A 17,883-nucleotide genomic window follows, 5' to 3' on the forward strand; every position below is an offset into this window, starting at 1 on the left:
TATGCATCATTCTGACAAGCTGTCAGGGGCTTAACAGACCCGGTGAAAGCCCACTGAGAAAAGTGACGATGAAACTGAACGTCAGAGACTGAAATTAAAATGATGTTCAACATAGTTGGTTTAAAAATACATTATTCAGCTAGTTTCATGACGTCAAAGTCCTGCAGTATAACCTACCAGCCATAGATGTCACTGTTACATGGTCAACTGAGGCAAGAGGGACCAAATGTGACACTGTCCTCAGGCTATTACATTTCCAGCCAGGGACATTACGAGGCTGGGTTTGCAGTTCCAGGAGAGTGATCCCTCAGTCTGCCATATTAGCAGCAATGACAGCTTCCTGTGTGCGGGATTATGCTGTGTGCTCATCCCCACGCTGACAATCTGACTTCTTCTTATGTGAGGTGTCATCGTTCTACTTGTAAGAAAAAAAAAATGTGACCAACAGATTTCCACCATGTTCCTTCATGCTAAACATTTTCTCGTGTGGTTTGTATTAACAGCTGGACTAGAGGGCTTCATTTCTGTTTACATCGAACGACAACACACCAGTAGCTTAGGAAATGCATCCTAACAAACCTCCCTAAAACATTCACAGCTTTCCTCTAGTCAGAGAAATCGTGTCCTCTCTATTTTCATTCTCCCCTTACTGTACCAAACTAAATATCCTCCAAAATTTGCAGCAAACCAGAAAACAAAGTGACCCCTGAACCCAATCAAAGTTTTATTCCAAAAAACAAGCCACACTCACATAGTCCAGTAACAGTAAGAGTCTAAAACTGATACTGTGCTGTACATTGATTCTTTAAAGAAAATGAACAAAGTTACCCAGTGTCCCGCACATGCAAGTAGGAGGACGTTGTATGGACCAAGCAAAGGTAATTCCACACCAAGCCAGGGGGTGGCGGGGTTCACTAAACCTTCTCCTGTTATCTCTACTGATCTGGAACACCTGCCTGACTCAACACTGAAGACCTCACTTCTGGTTCCAGCGCCTAGACTGACATCACTTCCAGTTCTGGTGCCTAGACTTGACGTCAGAAAAAGGTCACTTCCGGTTCCCCTACATCCTCATAACATCAAGTCAAGTTCTGAAGGTACCTAAAATTCAGGTTATTTTGAAAGAATTAAGTGGATAAGACGGGGCACAATCACATCTACATATACATTTAATCAATTTATAGGCACCACTAAACCTAATGTGGACACAGTGAGAATATCTCAACTCTACTTAGACAGAAGCAGAAGAAGGTTGGGATTCCAATCCATTACCCAAAATGCCACACTTTACACTTTTGCTCCATCCTGGGACCTCTTCTGTTCTGCGAATACCTGCTGCCACTTGGTGCTATTTTTCGGAAACACAGTATTTCCTTTCATCTTTATGCAGATGATTGTCAGGTTTATTTCCCTCTGAAGCGCCAAGGTCTAAGTTCTGTCCAGCCCCTGCTTGATTACCTTATTGACATAAGGAGTTGGTTGGACGGCATTAAATTTTCTAAATTTTAATGAGAACAAAACAGAAGTCATGCTATTTAGACCCAATAGCACCAGCGGGACCCCGTGCATTGACCTTTCCACTGTGGCTCAATTTGAGAAATCCATGATCACAAATTTAGGTGTGAAAGTGGATCCCACTTTAAAACTTGATAGCCATGTGAACATAGTGGTAAAATCTTGCTTTTTCCAGTTGAGGCAGCATTCAAAAATCAAGCCTGTTTTGTCTAAGCGCAACCTTGAAACAATGATACGTGCTTTTATAACATCTCGTCTAAATTACTGCAATGCGCTTCTTTTTGGAATTAGCCAGGCCTCCATTGCTCGCCTACAGCTGGTGCAAAACGCTGCTGCTCCATTTTTAACTGGCACAAGAAAGCATGAGCATTTTACCCCGATTTCGGCTTCCCTTCACTGGCTTCCAACTTGTTTTCGAATCCATTTTAAGATCCTTGTATTTGTTTTTAAATCCTATAATGGTTGTGCCCCATTTTATTTGTCAGAACTGCTGCACCCTTATGTACCATCTCCCTTTCTAAGGTCAGCAGACCAGATGCTCTTACGTGTTCCCAAGGCACGATGCAAACTTCGAGGTGATCGAGCTTTTTCAGTTGCAGCCCCAAAACTCTGGAACGATTTGCCGTTGCATGTTAGGCAAGCCCCTTCACTAGCTGTCTTTAAATCTTATTTAAAAACACATTTTTACTCTCTGGCTTTTAACCCAGTATGATATGTTGGCTATCTGTATACTTTTTATTAAAAATCTTTTCAGTTCTTATGTGTTTAGCACTTTGGTCAGCCTTGATGTTGTTTTTAAAGTGCTTTATAAATAAATAAATAAATAAATCCAAACATTTTCTCAGTGGTTTATGAGTTGTAAAGGCCAGGGCCTATCTGGACAGCATTAGGCCCTAAAACTCAATGAGATTTCTGTTCATCACGGTACACATTCACAGGTACGGACACATGCATACTCAGAGCTGACAGTCAGCCTAACCTGACCATGTGAAGGAAAAGCCACATAAATGCAGGGTGGACATAAAGTCTCCATACAGACAGTTACCGAGCTGGAATTTGAGCCCAGCCTGCTGAAGCTGTGTACTGTAAGTGCCAACAACTGTACTTCCAAGCTGATCCAATAATATTTGAAACAAAAAGCGCAGATTTTATGATAGAATAAACCATAATGCAGGCTGTGGAATTAAGAGGAGATCCAATTCAAGAGGACAGTCAAGTTGGAATTAAAACAAATTCAACATTTTGAACGGTGTGACCTGAAGGAATGCCAAGAAAACCAAATGAAGGATTCATTATAACGGAAAAGCACCAACATTAGAACAATCTGGATGAGATCAGGCCATTCAGCCCAAAGACGTTTCCCATTCCTATCCACTTAATTCTTCTAAAACAACATCAAGTCGAGTTTTGAAAGTCCATAAACATCTCGTTTTCTTGTTGTGATCAAAACTATTCCAAAATATACAGTTCTAGGACTTACAAACTTTTCAGACAAAAAGTATAAAACAGAACAAATTGCAATATAATATAAAAATGGAACTAACAGCAAAGCAAATGTTACAAAAGTAAAATAAACTTTTTTTGGATACCTACCTTATATGTACAACATGGTTAGTGAAGGACAACTAGTCATTAATCACCACCTCAAAATTACATACAGACTTGGTGGGTATTAACCAAGCTGATCACAGATGGGGGGCTGAACTGATGGAGTAACAAGAAGGTCTGTCTTTGTCAGGTTGAGATGGAGGTGGTGCTCCTTCATCCAGGTTGAAACATCAGTGAGACATGCAGAGATTCGAGCTGATACCGTGTTGTCCTTTACAGGGAACAGCAGGTACAGCTGAGTATCATCAGCACAGTACTGATATGAGAAACCATGGGACAGGATGATAGAACCGAATGAGGAGGTGTGTAGATAGAAGAGGAAAGGACTCAGCACTGATCCTAGGGGAACTCCCATGCCTGCCTGGTGCACCCTAGACGTCTCTCCTCTCCAGGATACACGGCCTGAGAAGTAGCACACAAACCACCCAAGGGCATTCCCACTAAAACTGAGGTCAGAGAGGGTGTTGAAAGAGGACATGATGGGTAATTCTCCTCATGTACCCGTTGGGGTTTTCAAAGTTACCCGTATTTTCCTTCCACATCTCCACTGTTGTGCTGGTTAGGCTAACTGGCAACTCTCAATGGCCTCATCTTGAGGGAGTGTGGGTGAGTTTTGACCCCCTGAAGGACTGGCGCTATGTCCAGGGTTGTTCAATACCTTGAACTCATTACTACAAGATAGATAGCCCCCCCAAAAATCAGAATTTAATTAGAAACAAGTCAAACAATGTGTTTACATTTATAGGTGGCCTTGTACGTAAGCAAATAAAAATGTAATCTGCTATATTGGATTTAATGAATTTGGTTGTAAGGTAAGGCCAGTGTTTCTACATGAATACATAGTACACTTAAAAAAGAAAAACATCTACTGGATCACATCAAAAGTTGTGCCCAACAATCCAAATGAAAAACCAAACGAAAATAAAATACAATTGCAGCCCAAAACAGATTTTCTTACCCGCCTTCAAAGATGCGAATGCGAGACGGCTCAGAGCGCTTTGAAGTTGAAGGTTCTTCTTCGCGTTTGCCTTTCTTTTCCTCCTCTTTCTCGGATTTTATTGTTTCCTTCTTAGATTCTGGAGTATTGGAGGAAGGAAGTGGGACCTGCATGCCACAGCAGGGGAAAAAATTCATATTTTCATACTAAGTCAACAGAATTACTAGTTTAAAAGTAACATTTGATGCTCCTGCTAAAAATGTCATTTTTACAATGAAAACAGCATGGACCAAACTTTTTGCTTTAGAAATCAGCGGCAATGAATTTTGCATGAGAAGATTTATCATGATGCTTCTCGCACGGTGCAAAATAAAGGCAAAAACAGAAAAATTCACATTAGCGCTGCTTATGACAATCTGGATCATGGAAGGAAGTCCACCGTGAACACAATCGCCTCTTCAAGACTGATCTGAATCCAGTTCAGGGACAAGGACAAGTCACCTAACGTGCAGCTCTGAATTGTAAACTTTAACAAAAATCTGACTCTTGTAACTTGCCCACTTTATTATATGCTCAGTATCTTAAAGTGAAAATAAGACTCTTTTCTTAGGCTTGAATTATTTTAAAGTCACATCCAGTAATTCTCTTATTTATGGCTCTCCATAAATCACAAAAATAACAAAGAATACAAGAATTACAAGGGTGGCACAAATAAGTGTTCTGAAGAGTAAGTGGGAAATACCTGTCAGGTGGCGCAGCTCCACCTCTGTCCCCACAGTGTGACCCTCACCAAGTCTCTTAACGTGCCAGGAGAAGAGCGTAGAAACATTAAAACATCTGCAATCTGAAGTGCTGGAAAATGGCGGTCACCCTCCTCTACTGATATCTACTTTTAATTTACATCATTTTTATAAATACTAATGACAAATATTAAAACATCTGTATGGGCAGTCTTGACTTCTTAATACGCTAATGGGTACCCTTTACTTTGATGTAGTTTAATACCTTAAACACATATGTAATAACTGATCTCTCACTTATATAAAGTTACACAACACAATGTCCTCAGGCCCCTTCACCAAGCTGTATGAGGGGGTACCCAAAAAAAACTGGAATCTGTACTTGGCACACAATCTAGACTTAGGTGTGAATTTCGCCGCTAGGTGTAGCAATTACACTATTCTGTGTCAGTCTGCCAAGTGGCATTGCTCTGTATTGTTCATACGGCATACTGTGTTGTTTTTCTTGGTGCTTATTAAACGTGTTCTGTGATTTTTGTGAAGGGTGATCATAAAGAACAGCAAGTCTGTGTTAAAATTTGTTATCTCTTAGGGAAAACAGCTGCTGAAACTGTAGTGATACTTGAAACTGCTTTTAAAGAGGAAACTTTAAGCAAAACACACAGGTCTACAAGTGGTTTTCACGTTTCAAATGAGGGGAAATGTCACTTGAAGACCAACCAAGATCTGGCCAACCTTACACAATTAGGAATGACAAAAATGTTGAAAAAGTTTGCAGTACAATTTACGAAGATTGTTGTCGGACTATTGAAGAGATTTCTGAATTAACTTGTGTGTCTTGGAGTTCTTGACACTCTTCCTACTCGCCTGATCTTTGCTCCATGCGACTTTTTCTTGTTCCTGCATATGAAAAAAGAACTCAAAGGAATGCATTTTTGTACTGTGGAGGACGTCAAAGAAAAATCGCTGCAGACCTTGGACAACGTTCCTCTTCAGCAATTCCAAAAATGTTTCCACCAGTGGGAAAACCGTTGGGACAAGTGCATTCACTCACATGGAGAATACTTTGAAGGACACTAAAGTTTCAGTAAGGAAAAATTACTAAAACAATTTTTTTTCTTCAATTCCTGTTATTTTTGGGTATCCCCTCGTATATGGAATTAAATCTGAAGAAGGCCAAGAAAAAACTTTTCAACTTTAACAAAAACATGCAAAGTGTAAAAACCACAACGGCATACAGTAGGTCCTTGATCAATATGTAGAGGAAGAGGAAGAGGAGGCTGGGAGCATGCACTGATACGGCGCATTGCCACACCCACCACACGACAAACCACCTCAGGATCCCAATTTAGGACCCAAGTGCAGCCGTGCAACAGTGGACACCACAGGACTACACTGCTTCAAATGGAATAAAACTTTTCTACAGAATAATTTTCTAAATACATCCAAATGTAAATACTTCCATTTACAGTTTGATCCCTCTATTCCTTTCCATTTATTAATTTTTCAAACCCACATATTACAGTGCAGGGTCTTGGGCAGTGAAGCCTTTCCCAGCAGCACGGGGGTAATCCCTCAATGAGATGCCAGTTCATTTTAGAGTACACTCACTCACACACTCAATTTAGAGTTGCCAATCAAACTCATTTGCACATTTTTAGGATATGTCAGTTATAAGTGCCATATGGGATTGTCTGGCATTGCATTCAGGATGAAAGGTGGCCCCTTGCCAGGAAGAGAGGGTGGAGTAGAAAGACTGGCATCTTGAACAGGCTGAGAATTGATTGCCTGCTTGAAAGGGAGGCCACAATGATGAAAGGATTAGGAGAGTTAGCTTGTTAAGAGTATATACTTTCCTGGCACACTAGAGAGCAACATCCATGTATTGCCACTTCCATTTTCCAAACCATGGGAAAGGCGGTGAATTGTAGTTCAGAAAGGAAAAATACTTCTAACTAAAAGAGTAATCAATATATAAGCATGCACACGCTCCTATTGTAAAGGGGACTGAACCAACGTGCATAGTTTTAACCAATCACATTCATCATAATTTACCTTTGACCTGCGTACTGGCTGTGTTGCACAGAAAAGGTAGGGGATGAGAGAGTGACAGAAAGGGCTTGTAAATCCAACACTGTGCAATTTTGCTTCCTGGTGCGAGTCCACAAAAATGCACTTGGCGACAAGGATGGGATTTGCCAAGTGGATAGGTGGAGTGGAGGTAATGGTGCAGTCGTCATTAATTTTACTGAATCAGCCCACAATCTAGGAGTTATCTTTGACTCAAGCATGTAATTTAAAGCGCACATTACAAAGCTGTCCAAATCATGATTCTTCCATCATAAAATTTTGGGGAAATTAAGGCGTTTTCTAAATAAGCAGGATTCTAAGAAATTAATTCATGCATTTAGTTCTAGTAGGATTGACTAATGCAATGCGGTATTCACTAGATGTTCAAACTGTTCTTTATACAGCCTCCATTTAATACAAAATGCTGCTGCAAGAATTATTACAAGAACAAGAAAATACGAACACATAACTCCAGTTCATAAATCCTTACACTGGCTCCTGGTTAAGTTTAGCGCAGATTTCAAAATCCTCAATTTAACATATAAAGCCTAAAATGGCCAAGGTCTGGCTTACTTGTCTGGACTTATCATGACTTACAAACCAGAACTTACATTAAGATCTCATGATGCCAGTCTGCTTAGGATTCCAAGGATTAATAAAATAACAGTGGGAGGTCGAGCTTTTAGGTACAGGGTCCCTAAACTGTGGAATGGTCTGCCTGCTACTATAGGAAATGCCCTTTCAGTCTCAGCTTTCAGATCCCGGGTGTAGACTCACTACTTCAGTTTAGCATACCCTGACTAGAGCTGCTGATTAACTGTACAGACTGCATCTCTGTTGTTAGTCATTAGCACTAAAACATAACTAATATGATAGTTCTAATTTGTTACTATCCCTCACCTATTCTGTTTCTCTTCTCGATATTTAAATGTGGCACTTGGTGCCACGGCCCACCTGCCAAGATGTTCTGCCTGCCTAAGGTAAAGTCATCTCTGATGAAGGGTCGCAGGAATCATCAGGTAGAGGGGTCCTTTCATTGAATTAGCTGGCCCAGCACTGACTGACCTGTGGAATGGCCAATAGGGAGAGGCAGATTGATGGCTGAGGTCTCCAAGACTATGAACAAATAGCGTATTATGTGATAGCATCTACTGTTGAATTCTGCTCTGTACTTGTAATATTTCTATTGCACTATTATATTGTATTAAGGATTACTTGTGTTCTGTTCTGTGTATTGTCCTGTATTGTATTTACCCCTTTATTTGACACCCACTGCACGGCCAACCTACCCGGAGAGGGGTCTCAGTTTGAACTGCCTTTCCCAAGGTTTTTTCCATTTTTTTTGTTTTTTTTCCTACAAGGGTTTTTTGGGAGTTTTTCCTTGTCTTCTTAGATGATCAAAGCTTTGGGGGTGTCAAAAAACAAGGCCTGTTAATGCCCATTGTGGCGCTTGTTGTGTGATTCTGAGCTATACAAAAATAAATTGTAAGTTGTATTGCAAATTGTGGAATGTAGTGGTGGCGCTGTACAGAAAAAGTGGGGACTAAGAGAGCGAGAGCACTCAGCTGACTTCAATAAGAAGCACTCTGCTTGTAGTTTTTAGAAGAAGTCTCAGCACAGTCGAGACTAGGAGTTTTCCTATTAGGTCACGCTATAAGGAGACAACTTCTGAGCCACAGCTTGCGAGTGCATGACTGACCACCAGCAGTTCAGCACAGTCCAAATTTGGGAACTGAGATGCTTCATAGTGTAAGTCCACAGTAATACCACCTGACATCAGTGGAAGTGTTTATGACTCCCTTTATATAATAAATGATACCTCTGAAGGTTTCTTAGTTCATGGTAAAGATACAGTATGATCCACGTGGAGCTAACAAAATGTCAATGGCATCTTAAGATTAAAAGAGGAACACAAAAGAAGGCTGAAGTCATCAAAAATATAATGAAACATTATGATGACTGCAAATAAAACATGGAAGACATCTGGCACCACCAGGACACAGCAGTTATAAGCACATCCTTCTAAAACTGATAATTGGAAATGTAAAACACTCCTCAGAAAGGCAACTTAAGAAACTGCAAGAATCCATGGCAGTAACCAGGCGCTCCATACAGATTAGAGCCCTTCCACATATTCTCCACAACATTAGAGTAAGGTAGAAAGATAGATGCCATTTATCGCAATAAAGAATATCCATCAGTATAAATTAGGGCTTGATGAGACAAAAGCGGCAGTTCTTTAGACTTAATTTCTAAAGATATGTATGGCTTCAAGACAATGCAGCTCATCACCCCAAGAAGACAGTACTTACTGTCACGGTTTTGACAGCATCATGCAGAGAGGGGACAGGGGCTCTGGTCAGAATACAGGAAAAATGAGTAGCCTGAAATGTCAAGCCAGTTTCAGCATAAGACCTGCTGCCTTGAGCCAGGAAGAATTTAACCTTTCACCACAGCAACAGTCTGAAGGACATAGCCACCTCAACCAAGGAATTGCTGGGGTTGGTCCAGAGACCTGACGTCAATACCACGAAAAATCTGGGGACCTGCCTAAAGACGGCTATGCCCAGGATATCCTCTTACAATGTGAATGAGCTTGAACTTCTCTGAAAACTCAAGTGGGTGAGAGTGTACACTGTAGGTGCGCTAACCTGGTGGACCAATGCTAACGGATTTACCGTGGCAATCAAAGCTAAAGAAGCTTCATGTTAGTAGATGGGGTGCACACATAGACAAACAAGACACATAAATTTTTAACTTTGAATTATTTTTCCTAAAAATGTTCCAGTTACTTGACATTTAAGGATTGCTACGTACAATATCTTACTAAAGATCACAAAAAGGTCTGGCATGATTTGCCCTGATTTCAGAATTGCTATCAACAAAAGCTTAATTTTCAAAAAGAGAGTGTACATTTTGGCTCAACCATGCAATATAATTTAGTTACTCTTTTCAATTACTCCCTTACCTCAGACATCCTGGGCTTCCTGGAGTTAGCTGGCACAAGTTTTCCGACAGTGGGCCGAGGCGCTGTGGCCATGGTGTATATCTCAGGACTAGACTTCTGTTTTGAGTGCAGCAGTGACAGGGCCACTCTGGTGGATAAGCCAGGGAGGTTGGGATTGTGCATGCTGATACACCACGAAGAATAAACCGATGTGTGGGAATCACTCTGGGTGGTAGGGTTGGGCTTGATGTAGTTCAGGTAACACCAGCTGACTGTGGTAGTGGTGTGAAGACTTGGGTAGGAGGATGAACCCTTCTTGAGGCCAGTGCCCCTGACTTTTATGAAATCTGCAGTCTCTTCCTCTTCTTTTATTGACTCAGATTTTCTCACTGGAATTTGCTCACATGCCTTAAATTTCTCTCCTTCTCCTCTTTCGTCCTCAGACTTCTTTCCTTCTTTCAGTAAGGCAATCTTTAAGCTACTTTTTCCATCTTCATCTTCTTCTTCCTGCTCCTCTTCTTTCACTCGCTTTTGCTGTCGTTGGGCCTCTACACTCAGCTCCAGGCTTCCTGCTGGAGACAGCATGCGCTTGTTCCCCCCAGCCGTAGAAGGTCCATATCCTTCTTCAGACCCTCCAGCAACTGCTGACACCACTGGCAAGGTCATGGGCAAATAGGCTTTATACTCAATTGTGGGAATCTTCAGAAATGGGGTCCGAGGTCTGTCATCTTCCATTTTACTGACGACCACTGCAGAATGTGGTGATTCGGGGGAGACTACAACTTGTGAGACTGTAGTATACATTGCACTGCCATAAGTAGGCAGATGAGTTTGGATACGAACAGGCACTACTAAGGAAACCACTGGCCTCAACGGTTCCGAGCTGGGAGCAATCACTGGCCTAGGGTACTGGAGACTGTGACACTGTGCAGAAGGAGGCGCCAAGGTTTTGCTTTCTCTGGAAGAGTCTGCTGGCAACTGGAGGGCCATTCGAGATGTCATGGGAAGAAAGAGGGCTGGAGTAGCATCTGAGGGGTACTGAAGGGGAAGGTGAGAAGGATACTGAGGTACCGTTAGTCTCAGGTGTTCGGCTAAGTGAACCTGAGCTGGGTAGACTTGCTGGGAGGCGTGAAGAAATGAATGTGGAACCATCTGAGTAGAAAGCATGTCCGAAACACCAGGGACAGGGAACATCTGGACCGCCTGTCCTTGTACTGGTGGTGGTAGACGGCTCATGTGTGGAACTGCAGGTGGGATATCGTGTAAGATGGGAATGGGTGGGGGTTGAAGAAGGTGCAAAGATTTTACTAAGGGGTCCGGATTTATCACTGAAGAAGTAAGAGCTGGTCCTTCCTCAGTAAGTGCTGGTGTTGGGCCCCTGTAAGGTAGACAAACGGGTGGCATTAGCTTGATTGATCTATCCTCAGGGTCCGACTCTCCAAGAGTGGCTTGCCTCACCAAGAGGCATTTTCGTCTCTCCCTCCAGGCTGCAGAGGAGGGCTGAGGAGAGAGGCAACCAAAGTCAAAAGATTTGCTCCTTGTCTCCACTATCTGTGCTGGGTGTGGGGCACTGGTGGGCGCCTGCTCTGAAGCAGAACGTCTCATTTCTCGATGAGGATGATGATGTTGGTAAGGTCCCGATGGCACAGTCAGCATGTGAGTCCCCTGGGAAGCCCGGCTGGTGGATTGCTGAGAGTCTGGGTCAGGTTTGCTTGCTTCTTCAAAAGAGGCCGATCGGCTAGAAGTGTGGGATAGACTACTTTCCTGGCTGGGGCTCCGAGGCAGGGAGACGGACTCAAAGCTCGACTCCCCTGAAGACTGTGCAGCCTCTGCAAGCCTCAAACGCTTTTTCTTGGGTGGCAGCTTTTCAGCAGGTAGTTGGGCCAGACTCTGGCTTCTCTGAGGCCACTGAAATTCTTCTGGCTTCTCTGGCTCTTTGGGTGGAGCAGTAGTGGGTGTCACTACCACAACCTCTGCATCGGACTCTTCAGTCACCAAGATCTCTGGTACTTGAATATTGTGTTGTCGTACCAGCCGGGAGAAAGTGGGAGGCTTAGGCAGTTGGTGCTGTGCTTGTTCCTGCCTTGGAGGTGAAGACTCTCGAGTCCTCTCCTCACATTCTTGGCTCATGGTGATGGACTCCTGCTTCTCAAAGGAACTGGTATGTTGGATCACGGAGATCTCTTTCCCTGTTTTCCTCACATCTGGGTCTTTCTTTAAAGGGCTACCAATTGCACTTTTTCTAGTTAGTATGCTGGGAATGGATGAGCCTTCTTCTAAGGAACTGCATGGAATGGGTGAGGTCAAGGACATGGAGGGGAAACTGGCAGAAGGAATGGAACTATCCTCCACCGTACCTGGTCTTGGGATGAAAGCCGCAGTCTCTTCCTCATCACCAAGGCTTTTTTCTTTTCTCCTCTTGCGCATGGCAGCAGCGGCAGCAGTGGCCTCCAGCCGATGATGCATTATTTGGGGGCGATTTTCTCTGCCTGCCGATGAAGGTGTTGCACTTTCTGATTCTGGTGGTGGTCGGATAGGGCAGTAATAGCGTCTGTGAGTTTCAAAGTTGTCTCTTTTTTTGTAACGAGCTCCACATGCCTCACACTCAAAAAGCCTGGGCCCTCTCCTCTTTCGGCCAGGATCAGTACATGAGAGTGTGACTGTTGACGAGGATGGGGTCGACTCTGGAATTAATTCTGTCCCTAGTGGCATCTCAATGGCAGGCTGTCGCTTCAGCATGCGGTGGTGTGGAGGCACCAATGCTCCAGCCCGGGTCTTACTCGTTGTGCCATGTCGCTCATCAAAGGAGTGGCTCAAGCGGAAGCTGTGGGAGGAGCTGGGTGCAGCACTTGGGTCAGCAGAGGAAGGCATTGAATGGCTTCTCAGTAGAGGCACTGTTGGGGGTGGTCCGGTTAAGAAAGCTGGATCAGTGAGCTGAGAGTAAATGGGATCAACAGCAATATTGCCACCGATTCCCCCTGAGGTGGTGCTGCTACTGGGGAATTCGGCCTTGGTGTCAAAAATGAAAGCTTCCTTGTGCCCCATCGCTTTTGGTGATTCAAGACTACCCCTCCGAGATAAGGAAGTCCTCCTTGGCTTTACGCTGTCAATCTCGCTAGTATCAACGACAGCCTCGTTAATGGTGATGAGCTTTGTTATGTGTTCAATGACTTGTGTTTTGGGCACTGTGAAAGGCGCCCCTTTATCCTCTTGGGCAGATGAAGAGGTAGGGGGTGGGACCTGTTCTGATGGAATGTTCCGTTGCTGTTGACCCATTCGGCCATACTTGCCAAGGATTATTTCAGCATAGGTTTTAGCATTGGCATTGGGTGGACTCACAGGTTGCTCAGCACTCTCTGAGCGGGAGAAATAGCCAGATTCTGTGCTGCCTTTGCTACCTGGACTTAGGAATGAAGGGAGGTCATCTGGCTGAGCAGCAGGTACTCTCTTTCTCTCACTGAGACGCAGAGCTAGCCTCTGCTTGATGGCATGAGAATCATCCAAACGGTGGCTTTCCTCTTTCGCAGACAGCTCTGAGCTACCTGCCTTCAGAGTTTCTAGCCCTCCAAAGGGTTCATGTGAAAAAGACGGAGTATGCTGGCCTGTTTCATCCTCTGAGTCAGTGCTTTCCCCTTCAGTGGGCTCTTCTTGTTCTTCTCCTGGCTGACCACAATCAGTTCCACCATGTGCATAGCCCTCTCGGCTAGATGCTAGGCCTGCTTTGATCCTATGAGCATGAGATTTGCGGTGCTTGTAAAGGTTGCTCTTGGTTTTGAATGAAAATCCACAAGGAATGCAAGGATATGGCCTCTCCCCGGTGTGTGATCGAATGTGCTTCTGCAGGACGCTGGGCTTGGCGCATGGGCGGCCACAGTACTGGCATACATACTTGCCTGGTTTTTGGGGTTTACGCTCTTTCCTGGAACTTCCTTCTTGAACCTCTTTTCCTGAGTGAGGAGGAATAAACTGTGGGTGTGAAACAGAGGAGGTGCTGGAGGACGTGGAGGAAAAAACTGCCCCAGAAGGGCCAGGAGAATCTGAAAACTGCCAAGCAATATCTAAAATTGGCCTGTCTTTCTCCGTTTTCCCAGAAACAAGAAATGTGGATGGGTGCTGTGAATGCAGCTGGACATGACCCTCAGGTTCATCCCTCCTACACTGTCTATGATGGGAATGTTGCGTTACTGTGGTCTGGGGCAAGTGGGAAGCAAGCAGATGAAGCTGTTGAGCTGGTGAAGATTGTCGTGCAGTTTCTTGCAAGGAATGCTCTGAATGAGACTGATATGACCCACTAGATTGCTCCCCACCAGTCGGCTGGCTGTGTTCGGCCTCCATGAAGTGGGGAGGGAGCCTTAGAGAAACCCTAGGAATGCTTCCGTTTTATCTGGTGCACCGTGTATCATTGAAACGGCAACAAACATAGCCTTATTAAGTGTAACAACATTTAGATGGGTGTCAGAAGTAAGACAGTTAATAACTGGAAACGAGGGAACCAAATTTCCAAAATTATAACAAAATCCCCTGTTTGCTGTCTCTTTGAGCTCACTCACGTCTGATGATTGAAACAACTGACAAGATGTACATGGCCAGTATCCAAGAGATCCATCAGAAAACCACCAGGGGCAGGATCCAAGCCAAGAGCTCCGGTCTGTCACTCTTTCCCAACAATATCCATTGTTTTACACAGAATCCCATTTTCATCCCTTCAAAAGAAGGAACCAGCCAACAGGTCCTCTTTTGGTCATGTACTGGGGAGCTTACGATGAGTTAGTTATCGAGGTCACAGAAGAAATGTAGAGTTAAACAAGAGCAGCCTTCCTTTGAAGAGTTCCTATTGTAGTCGTGATTTCCTGTAAAACAAGTCAAAAGTAAATCATTAACCACCAGTTAATATCTACTTTTGCATAAATTTAAGAAAAGGTAACATACAGGAATAAACGAGAACAGACTATACACTGCACCAGAGACTGGCAGTTTCTTTTCAGACAGTGTGAACAAACTAATGTCATATTCAAAAGTAAAGGTCAGCTGGTTGCTAAGATAGACCAAAATGCTTAGTACCTTGTTCCACAATTCCACATAACTGTAAGTGAATCCAATAAGAACAGCAAAAGGGCGGCAAAAATCAAGTGACTCATGGAGGCCAAAGTCCTGCCTTAAATAATTAGCGTAACGGGCGATGATCTTCATGCAATTATGCTACTTACCAAGAAATAGAAAATGTCAACAGTGAAAAAGCTGTGAACAGATGGCAAACCATGACACTAAGCCTAAGTGAAAACAGACAATGTCTGTCAGTGGGAAGAGGAGACTCGTTAGTAGTGTCAACTGAAGGCATACTGAGAAAGTGGGATTTTGAAAGGGAACCTTTAGAAAAGACGTGGTCAAAAGACAGAAATGGGCTGAATACCAGAGGATCAAGAATACAGCAGCCAAAAACAAAACAAGAGATGAGAATCAGGGTTGAACAAAATCAAAAACAAAGGTTTTTATCCCGTAGATCATTAACCAGATGTAATAGTAAAGACTTGTTTTTTTGAATTTGTGACCTCATTGTAAACTTTTATCCTATTGCGTTTGTGATTGATGGCTCACAACCTTATAGGACACAGCCTCTGAAAATGAGAGCTCAAAAAATGGTGGTGGAAGCGTTCCAACGTAGTCCACAAAAGTAAAACTAAACAGTAAAGTGAGGAACCAATGTCATCAACAAAATGCCTGAGGTAGAAAGCCCCTGAATCAAATGCAAATTCATACCAAAACGTTCAGGGAAGGTTTGGAAACATTAACTAAAATAAACCACCCAACACTCCTGTTTCTTGCTACCACATAATCAACAATGTTGTGACAGGTAACGTCATCACATAGACACTATTTAAGATGGCGGCTAACTCAATGTCCAAATATGTGCACACACTTAAAACAAACAATGACCTCTCTTGGTTTGCAAGTTATTTATAAGAAAGGATACTCAAATGCCCAAAAACTTTTGCCAGTAGGTTTGAGTAAGACTGCTACCCCTCATTTTAGGTCTGACACTAGACTTTTGCTACACCCGGTTTTTGACTGTTTTCAATTAGCTCTATTACCTGGTCCTTTTCTTTTTATTTCTTGAGTTCCCAAGCTCATTACAATGTGAACCAATGCTATGGCATAATAAGTGGATTAAATGAATTCAGAAAACACTTGCAAGCATGATTCAAAATGGTGATGAGATCAAAAGGGCATGATTTATAGGCCAAGGTCAGTAATTTATCCAGGTAAGAAGAAGCATAAAGGGAGCTGCAAAAGATGCAGTTTAGGAGGAGGCAAAATGTTTAAATGTGAATTAGCCCCAGACGACAGCAGAAGTGAAAATTCAGGAACCACATGACACCAACATTTAAAGGGTAAACTTCATGTAAGCATGTCACCAATTAAAAGAAAATGCCACCAGTGAAATTACCAAGAACAGCTGGCGAGGCATGGCATTAGGTTTAAGTGAGTACATTGAGTGCCCACAAGTGTTGAGATATGTCAGTTGCTGGTGCTGATTAAAGGCAGAATGCCTCAGACTGTCAATGGACTGATGGAGGAGCCAAGGTCAGGAATCTGTACAAGCAGAAACAAGAATTACACAAGCAGGCAAGGATGTGTTTAGGTGTAGACAAAAAAGATTAAACAAGAAATAAGGCATGAGAACGGAACAAAAATGTTCATTAGGAAAACAAAGTCCAACAAAATACTTGGCATACTGCTTGAAAGAGATATTTAGGTGAAAAAGGGCCCAGGGTGATGGCTGGGCGTTGGAGTCTGTGAAGCACAAGAGTGGAAAAACCCTGCCAGCTTGTTTTACCACTTTTTCTACCTCTGTTATGTGCTTCTTGTAAATAAAAGTCCAAAACAGCACATGCAATTTCACACTTGGCCTCACAATTGCACTATAAAACTTAAGTATAATGTTTCTCAACTTCTGCACCACATAGCTAGATATAAAATCAAGCATGCTACATGGCACTGGAATCATATTTGTGCTATTTTCAACTCCACTTCACCAAGTATGTTTCATTGTCAGCACAAAATAGATATATTAAGTTACCAGTTAAATTTCCAGGGAACACAGCATCTAAGGGGTTAGCACAAAGTTCACTGAGTTTGCCTTTTCTTGTTTAATTGGCCTGGGCAAGAGGGATGTATGCATAATGGTGCCCTTTCTTGGACTGGTGCCAAATCAGACTTTAGATCTCCATTACCCTATAATGGAAAAACTGAGTTCTGAAAATAGTTGGGTGCATTAAAACTAGACTTTACCATTCCTAGATTTCATAAGTGTAGATGTGTGATGGGCCAACGCAAAAATGCACAGTGATAAATGCATGCAGCAAGTGGAATTTGCAAACACAATGAAAAGTTTCCTCTGCATGTCAGAACATTATTAGTCTTAGGTTTTGTGCCATGTGATGACATGCCTGCTGCTTCCAAAGAGCTTGTGGACACTTTCCTCCCCAGAGTTAGAGGCATCAAATTGAAGATGTGTCCAGCTTAATTACCCTCTGCAACTGGAAATACCAACACCTGGATACTTGTAGACTTTTACTGAGGGGTTGAATGTAGTGTAGCTATAAACTCCACAGCACTGTTACCCTTTCATTTACATGTTTGTGTGTTCCCTCTCCATTTGTGTATAGTGTTTTTCATCATGTTTTATGATTTGTTCTGTCCATTTTTCTTTATTTCATTTGTATTAGTGGTTTCTTACTAATAGATAAAGCTATCTTTATTGTGTTGACATCTCAGTTCTTGAGCGTTATTATATCCAAGGAAGGTTAAGTCAATAATCATCTGCACTTTTGTGATGATTGTCTTTGGTTTGGCTGTGTAGTTATGCCTGTGGTCACACTGGTAAATGTTATACTTTGATCAATCTGTATCTCTTCTTGCTTTCTCATAGTAAACATGGCCCATTGGCTCTCTCTTTGCACCAAAGAAAATGCAGCAAGCAGTGATCTGCTTTTTATGGTTTTTGGCCAAAATCCATGTTTACAAATGGATTGAGAAGTTCCAAAATGGTCGGACTAGTGTTAAAA

General features: G+C 42.8%; 1 protein-coding gene across 5 annotated transcripts in view; it reads right to left on the reverse strand.

Annotated features, from left to right (window-relative positions):
• The window catches only part of LOC120517927 (transcription factor HIVEP3), a 512,318-nt gene that overhangs the window by 66,692 nt on the left and 427,743 nt on the right, over nucleotides 1-17,883 (reverse strand). For all 5 annotated transcript variants that reach the window (XM_039740449.1, XM_039740447.1, XM_039740450.1 and 2 more), the window contains 2 exons: nucleotides 9,839-14,667; nucleotides 4,082-4,227 (listed from right to left, as the gene is read on the reverse strand). In XM_039740449.1, coding sequence (XP_039596383.1) covers nucleotides 4,082-4,227; nucleotides 9,839-14,152 — 4,460 coding nt within the window. In that variant the 5' untranslated portion in view covers nucleotides 14,153-14,667. The remainder of the gene's footprint in view (nucleotides 1-4,081; nucleotides 4,228-9,838; nucleotides 14,668-17,883) is intronic.

The sequence above is a fragment of the Polypterus senegalus genome, chromosome 17 (assembly GCF_016835505.1).
Source record: "Polypterus senegalus isolate Bchr_013 chromosome 17, ASM1683550v1, whole genome shotgun sequence".
NCBI classification, from domain to species: domain Eukaryota; kingdom Metazoa; phylum Chordata; class Cladistia; order Polypteriformes; family Polypteridae; genus Polypterus; species Polypterus senegalus.